We start from the raw sequence: 8,512 nt of genomic DNA, 5'->3' as shown, positions 1-8,512 counted from the left end.
CAACAAAACATCCCGCTTCCTCCTTCAAATGAAAGTGACGCAGCTGTTTGCTTACTTCATACTCCATTTTCTCTGCTCCTGATCCATTAATTATCCTGTAAACAACCAATTTCTTCTGGTTTTCTACTACTCTCGATCCGATTCCTTACCCATATGGAGTACATTTATTGGCTATTTTATATGTAGAGTACTTATTCAAATGTTAAAATCGTAATATATTGTACAGAAACTGAAGATACTTGGGAGTACAGCGGCCAGCCACGGCCTCTCCTCCCTGGACCAACCTGTCGACGGAGACGGCGGCGAGCGTGAAGCTGCTGGCGTACATGGTGAGGTTGATGAAGAAGTGCACGGCCTTGCACATGAACGAGCCGAACACCCAGCCGTCCAGCGAGTAGATGGTGGCTTGGAAGGGCACGCAGAAGACGATGAAGAAGAAGTCGGCCATGCTCAGGTTAAGGATGAACAGGTTGGTGGTGTTGTAGCCCACCTTGCCGCTCCGCAGCAGCACGGCCAGCACCAGGCTGTTGCCCACCGTGCCCAGCAGGAAGATGAGCGAGAAGACCACCGACACGATCACGCTGGCCGGGTTCAGCGGGTAGCTCTCCGACGCGTTGGCGTGCACGCTCGGCTCGGCCAAATCCTCCATGTCGGACATTCGGGAAGTCTGAAGCATGAAACCGCATATTTAGGTTTCGGACAAGACATTCACAATTTCACATTTAATTCCATGTTCCAAATCAATTTTGACCCACGATAAGAATATCCCCCAAATAACTATTGTGTGTGTTGACCAAATAGTAAACCATTGTGTCGTATACTGCCCTCTGCTGTCCATTGAAACTGACGTCAAAGTGCACTTGGGCTCAAATTGCGAACGTCACAGCTCATCTGTTTTCTGGAATTGGCCGCGTGATATTAGCAATGCAAGCTCGAGTGCACTTTGATGTCAATTTTAGTCGACAGCACAGGGTGTTTTAAAAAAAAATATATATATTTACAGGAAGTCATATATATATATATATATATATATATATATATATTAGGGATGCACCGAAATGTTTGGCCGGAACCGAAAATGCAAAATGCTTGGCCAAAAACCGAAACACCGATAAAAAATTATGCCAATTCTTACTACCATTGCATTTATTATAGTTAATAAAAATTATAATATTATAAAATATTCATTTAGCACTAGCATTTTAACCTATCACAATATAAATTGAAATGTGCCCACACCATAGACATGTTGGCTAACGGGACATTAAACACCAAACGAGGGTTGAGCATTTTCAGGCGGTGCGATTGCACTTTATAGTCAATGTAGTTCGCACAGGCAGGGACGGATGCGTGCGGCGGGACAAGGTGCGGCACATCCACATATTCACCAACGTTTAAAAATAAATAAATACATTTGTTCGCACCAGCTAATCGGCTTCGGGAACGGACTACAAAGTCACACACAGCGTCCTGTACAGGTCTGTGTGTTTCCGTGTTTAAAACTGTTGATGGCAATAGTGCTAGCATTAGCTAAAGTATTTAGCACGGCCATCGGGATGCCAGTGAAAAAGCGCAAGTGTTCGAGGGGCTCTTATTAAAAAGAAAAGGGGGGAAGGCGCTGCAGAAGAAAGAGTGGTTCACCTGTACTGCAGTACACGGCAGTTCTGTCTTTTTTCGACCCACTTAAATGTTGTACACCAAGCGACGCCCCTCTCCTCCGGTGTGCGCAATGACCCCGGGAGCTGCTACGACCGACCGGCGCAAACTCACACGGTGAAAAGCCAGCGAAAAGAAAAGGCGGACACTCACCTCCACGTTCGCTGTTTAATTCAAACAGACGCTTGTTTGCAGCGTTATTTTTTGCTTGTGTCACCACAACATCCTATTTCGCCCATGTTCTTTCGGTTTTAATTTCATCTCGGCCAAAGCCAAACATTTTTGGTGGCCGAATATTATATATTATTTATATTATTATTTATAGCTAGCGCAGCTAGCTTGCTGCTGGTAGCTCGCTGGTAGCTAGCAGTCGCCGCTAAACGCTGGCAACAGGCGCCGTACAATACAATGTCAGCATAATGATGTCTTAGCACTCTTAACTCTTTGACTGCCAAGCATTTTCAGAAAAGAGAACATGTGGGTGCCAGCTGATTTAAGCATTTTGACTGATCTTTCAAGGTCCACAGAAGATTGAACTCTCATCTTTCATCAGAAAAAAAAGTTTGTTTCTACCTTATTCCGTTTTTCAGTAATCAACAATAGAAAATAGGTTAGTTTCACCCAAATGCTCTGTTTTGAACCAAAATACGGAGAAATCAAGCTTTTTGTGAAACTATATTATTTCATGCACTCTAGTGAATTTGACACTTTTTTTTTGCCCATGAATGATGCCACAAACACCTAAACAGTGCTTTACTTCTGTAAAACACTACCACCAACAATGAAAAAGTGTTTTTTGATAGCAAAATACGTTTATTTACATTCAACAGTGTAACAATTTGACAAAACAATTTGGCAAACTATTTACAAATGTGTGCAACTGTGGTACTATTTACAATTGTGTGGATGTTTCAACTACACAGTTTTTCTTTTTGTGAGGTAGATTGTGTAAAACTCCGCTGCGTGCAAGGGGACGCAGCAGGATTTGCACCACAGATTAGTTTCACTGCGATTGCCCCTTCGCGTGCACTTTCTTGCCGGCCGTTTTTTCCGGGGAATAGCAAGTATATACTGCAGTGTGTGTTTGGCCATGTTGCCATCAAGTCTACTCTCAGGATCACGATACGGTGACCTGGTGTCACGTCTGGCTTCCTCATGTCCTTCGGTTCCTATACCGGGTGGTAAGAGATGTTCTGATCCATCTTATCCACTCCATTCATGGTGGCATCGTAGTCCAGAACCAGTGTATTCTCCGTGATCAGACTGTACCCACTCTTCCGATGAATATGCATTGGACTCTGGGTACTCTTCATCGTCCGATTGAACGTCCGCCTGTGCAGAAGTGCTCGTTTTCCGCCGTTAGCATCGCTAGCCGGTGACGCTTTACGACGTGATCGAAGTCGCCGCGTCAACGCTTCCAACTTCGCCGTCAACCTCGGAGTCACCATCATCATCATCGATGTGCTCTTTTGCATTGGTCGATGCTTTTCGTCTTTGAAAAAAATGCTCAAGCGTGAGCTGCTTGCAACCGGTCGCCATTTTTGCTTCCTCAGCCATTCTCCCCTCAACACTCTAGCTCCGCCTCACTTCTTCTACTACTGACTCCTGACCCGATCTTGTCCAAAAGAGAGTCATCGCTGCCATCTAGTGCCCATAAATAGTCATTATACTAACTCGATCTGCTTGATACTTTCAGCACAGCTTGCCAAGGCTTTCCTCCACCCGTTTCCCCTCAAAAAAACAAAAAAGAACATAGTGAACGTCTTTTAACGTCTTTGGCGGCACTCATTTGGATTTTACTAAACGCTATTAAACGTTTTTGGCGGTCAAAGAGTTAATTGGAGCTTGATCGTGACTTCAGGACTAAGTTGTGTTACTGACGTCTGTCGCACCAGTTTAGGGCTCTTATATTGCCGTTGTTCACAAACTCTGAATAGACGAGCATGTCGTCAGTCCTTTACCGCGACGACACGCTTCCGGAAACAACTTCAAAATAAAAATGCTACAATGCATTGACCTACATATACTACTTGGTAAGCTAAGGTTTATTTTGAAATTGGGTTTCTCTCAGCGTTAGCCCCGTGTACTGTCATGCATAGTGCCGTTAGCTTGACTACGACTATCTCAGCGGGTATCCGAGGCAGAAATGACCAGGACTTGTTTCCTAGTATTAATCATCGTTTTTTGTACGATTATGGCAATTTTGTAATCGTGGAGGGTAATAATCGAAATCGTAATTGAATTTTGATTAATTGCACAGCCCTAACTGTCAGTATGACACAATTATAATAAAGAATGTGACTGCTTTCAAGCCACAATAATAACATAATGGCGGAGGTTCTGACGTACAAAGTATGTGACATCTTTGCTCGACGTCAGCATACGCAATCTTTTGAAAGTGGTTTCAAATTGTACCCTCGGAATGAAAGCAACCATTGACGCCAAGGCCGGTGAGTCACAGTACGACATCGGTTCCTTCGGTTATAGCTCCTGTGAAAATAAATTACAGACATATTCATCATAAATCCTCATTTCTTGTTGCTCCACTTGAAAAGTAGCTGTCTATTTGTGAAGGGCTCTTCTCGGGCCACTCCATGTATCTGAGCTAATCTGCGCTTCACAACAGAAGGTTCTCACAGGGCACAACGGCGCCCTTGTTGTATCTCCACAGAGGAAAAAAACACTCACAAAACATCTCATTTAAGATGGCTCGCATGTGACTGTTCAATTATGTCGGCCGTCATTTCACAATAAACTATTACACTGGGAATTCCCGCTCATGGCGAGGGGTTGTTCGATTCCAAAAGCATGAGCCAGAATGTGTGGTAACAGTAATAGTTTTTGCTGAAGATGATTGAATGTCAGACCTTCTGGAATCCTGATTTTTACGCCTACAGAAAGGGACTGGCTATTGTGGGAGTGGGCTGGAACAACTGTATACTTAATTATTCTCATAGGAATATCTTTTTCAAAATTACAATTTTGTTTGTCTTAACATTACGTTGTTAATCTACATTTAACAACTTTATTCTTTTTAATTGACTTTTACATAGTCAGATGAGTTTATTCTCCTCAAACTACGTTTTTTTTTTCTTGTGATGATGACTGTGAAATGTATGATTTAATTTCCAGGTATAAAATAATTGTGAATGAAGACTTTGCTCCAATACTATGTACGACTGTATCACAAATATTTTCTTCCTTTAAAAACAGGGATGTGTGATTACCGTTACCAGGTATTGATTGGTATTGGGTGGATACCCGGCCTTATCATAAGGTATTGGTGCTTGCGATGGCGGCTGATACCTCTTGTGGTCGTTTTACAATGAGGAAATAGAAATTTGAAATAAGAACAATAGGAAATTACCATGCTTTATTGGGGTATCTAGGTCTTTCTTTAAATGATCTGTCGCTGTTTTTTGGAGGGAACTTTTGTGTATCAAAAGTACTAGTGGTATCGGTCAGAGGTGAGAGGTCCGTCAATGACGGATGACCATTTTGTTAACGATTGCCAATTGAGGTGAAACTTCGAAAAATGAATGAACTAAGCATTGCCGGAAGGTGGTTTTCAACCGTCAATGTAATTGTCAATCCGTCGATAAATTCGGCAGTCAATGACGGACATCCTATTTTGCTGGCAGATTGGTGAATGACAGCATTGGCGGATGCCCGCTTTCAATGATGGAAACATGCAGGACGCTCATTTTGCTGAGCAATCGACAATCCATTTTTCCCCCTCAGGTTTTCTAAAATAAAAGATGTAAATTACTCTGCTATTATTTTTGTATTGCAGAATTGCATTGTTTTATTGTGCAATTATAATGTAGTTGATACTTTTATTTTGAAGGATAAAGGAAAAGGTCTCATAAACCGGTAGGAACTGACATAAGTAACCAACGTACTGCCATAGCGCCGTCGTCTTCCAAGTGCAGAGAAGACGAGTAATTAGAGAAAACTGAAGTTGACAACTAATTCAGTGAACGATTCTTTAGCACCTGGCTGAGAAGGGAACGAGGTTCGTACTGGAGCAATGTTTCATTGTTTAACTGATGTTGCTATATTTCATTTTCATTGTGTAATTTACTGCATAGTGAAACGTTTTCGTCCACTGCAGTGTGCTAACGCTCCTTGGTAAATATTTTGCAATGCTATTGCTCAAGATTCTCTTTTATTGACTAATAATGTGAATTTCTGTATGGTTTATTTTTGTTTGAAGGTATTTATAAAGACAGTAGGCAAGGTTAAAATGTTTATTTACAGTATAAATTGTACTCAAAATATTGTCAAGGCTATAAAAGGTAATAATTTAAGGCAATTAATTTATAGTATATGGTAGGGTGATCAAATGTGTCCTCTTCTGGGAGGATACACCATTTTCTTCTTCTTGAAATTCATGAAAATGTCCGGTTTGCATTGTGTGACTAATAGCAGGTGCACTGTGTAACTGCGACTGGTACCACAATTTCAAGGCCGGGGCAAATATCCTCTTTTTTGGTCATATGGTCACCCTAGTATATGGCTTAAATACGGTAAAGGGATACACAAAACATACCGTTTGAGTTATTAATTGCAATTTTTGTTTATTTGTATTGTAGCTCTTACAGTGTGTTCACACAAAGGAATGTTTAATAAAAGTTGTGAACCATCAGTTGGAGAGACCAGCTTTATTTCAACCGAGGATGCTACAAAATGACCATATATTTTACATTATTACATTACATTATTTATATATGTTATATTATACCGCATATATATTTTATATAGTAATTATTTTTTATGAATTCTAGTCCAATTAAATATGAGATCATGACCTGGCACCCTGAATCTGACCTGCTGCTGCTGTTAACAGTGAAAGGTAGGAGGAGGGGTCGCGCATCATCTCAGAGTGTTAGCGCTATTGATAGATGGATGGCTCGCTTATGTTGTTATCTATACATCAAAAACCTTTACAATAAAAAGGTCCAAGCCCTCAGGTACAGCATTACGAAAGCGGCGAAAGGAGAAGGAGGAAAAACGGGCCCAGGGTAGAGGCATGTATGTCAGTCAATCAGAATTGCCTATAAAAATAAACATCAAAATAGCGTTAATTTTCGTCAATTTTTCGAAGTTTGCCGTCAATTGTTAACAAAATGGCCGTCCGTCATTGACCTCATTCTTTTTATTACTTTTTATATGTATCTTACACAAATATATTGTACATAGTTTGAAAACATTTTGTAGTTAATAATGGCAGCACAAATTGCACTAAACAGTTATATTGCACTGTTCTTGTGCTATTTATTTGTATTACTTGTCGTTGTCTAGGGGGTGCTACAATCTACACTTTCGCCTATATCGCACCAAATCACCTGGGGCCGGCCCTGTTGGCAGGGGTGAAAGTGGCTAGAATTTCTTGCCTTGTCCACATTGAAATAGAATATATTTACAACCTTTTGCAAAATTCCAACTTTGCATTCATAGTTTTTTTTTTCTTTTTAGTACAGCCCGATTACTCCTTCAAAGATGACCTCGCCATTCATCCAAAATGCCAACATTTCACAATGGATGAACCTTGATGCTGAGAAAAACAATAGCCGATGCCTCTTGGAGGAGATGTCCATTTTGCTACTGAGCAAACGGGAATCCACTGAGAAAAAGCTTTGCTTACACATGCTATTTTGCATAACTACATACGTTAGCTATCAGCAACACCGAGATTCTCTGGTCACATTCCACTTGGGTTTTGATTAAACCGCATTCACACACACACACACACACACACACACACACACGCACGCACGCACGCACGCACGCACGCACGCACGCACGCACGCACGCACGATGAAAATCAGTCACATAGCAGCATTAAACTTTAATTCAACTCTGCGGCACCAAAGGGAGCAAAATAACGACAAAGCATAACATTGTAAAGCACTTTATTATATTTGAGCTGAATAGTCAGTTGGCCTTTGATGCTGAAGATCAAAAATGTTTTTCCACTTCAGCCTTGCAGAGTGGATCGAAATACATATATATATATATATATATATATATATATATATATATATATATATATATAATAATAATAAAAAAGGCTGTGGATTTATACCTCAATTTACTGCACATGCACAGGATGGGGTGCTCCCAGGAGGTTCATGGGAATGTGTGAATTGACATTTAGTGGTATTAAAGACACCTAGTGGACTTACTTTGAGAATGGAATGCTTGGAAATGAAATGATGGCAATACTGTAAAGCAAAGGCATGCAGTGAGTGAGTGAGGAAGGGAGGATGAATAAAGACGTAGATGTAGGTTAGGATCTTATATTTGAGAGCATCAATCACCAAACTTTACACATCAACATCAGCCTTGAAAATGTTGCCAAAACGAGACATTTGTGTCAGCATGCGCAACCCACCTGGATGATGAAGACGTTAGTCCCGACTCCCAGAACCAAGTCCTTCCGTTCCCTGTCGCTATCTGATTCTTGTTGCTATCCACTTCACCCCCCCCCCCCCCACCTCCTCTTACACCCACCCACTCACAATTCTCCCCTCCCTCGGCAGTAAGCCTCCACTTGCACTTCCCTGCATGAAGGAGAGGAAGACGAGAACGAGGGATGCTGCGGTGGCACATCGTCGTGGATCGCGGGATGGGGGGGTTCGAGTGTTGCAGCGCAACTTGCGTGAGGCGATCGCTGTCACTAGCCTGTCAGTGATGAGTCTGATGACGATGTGTGGTTGGGTTCAGTCGCGGAGGAGGGAGGCTGCTTGACGGTGGGGGACGGGTGGGTAACACAAATGGTATTGTGATTTTAATTACAGCGGTAATGACAGTTCTATTTCGTCCCTCCCGAAAAGCCTTTGCCTACAGGGGT

The 8,512-nt window shown here is 41.8% G+C and overlaps 1 protein-coding gene across 3 annotated transcripts in view; it reads right to left on the bottom strand.

Moving 5' to 3' along the window:
- Positions 1–8,147, bottom strand: part of galr2b (galanin receptor 2b) — an 18,827-nt gene extending 10,680 nt beyond the window's left edge. For 2 of the 3 annotated variants that reach the window (XM_086087261.1, XM_086087269.1), the window contains exons 1-2: positions 8,054–8,147; positions 285–667 (exon numbers count right to left, since the gene is read on the bottom strand). In XM_086087261.1, coding sequence (XP_085943387.1) covers positions 285–658 — 374 coding nt within the window. In that variant the 5' untranslated portion in view covers positions 659–667; positions 8,054–8,147. Of the gene's footprint in view, positions 1–284; positions 677–8,053 lie in introns of those variants that run through there. The other variant, XM_086087252.1, reaches the window with a different exon arrangement.
- Between the last annotated feature and the right edge of the window lie 365 nt (positions 8,148–8,512).

Source organism: Leptonotus elevatus, chromosome 1 (genome assembly GCF_054856555.1).
Source record: "Leptonotus elevatus isolate MCC_2025b chromosome 1, RoL_Lele_1.0, whole genome shotgun sequence".
Taxonomy (NCBI): Eukaryota; Metazoa; Chordata; class Actinopteri; order Syngnathiformes; family Syngnathidae; genus Leptonotus; species Leptonotus elevatus.
The sequence above is the reverse complement of the archived record's forward strand: the minus strand, read 5'-3'. Positions and strand labels throughout refer to the sequence as shown.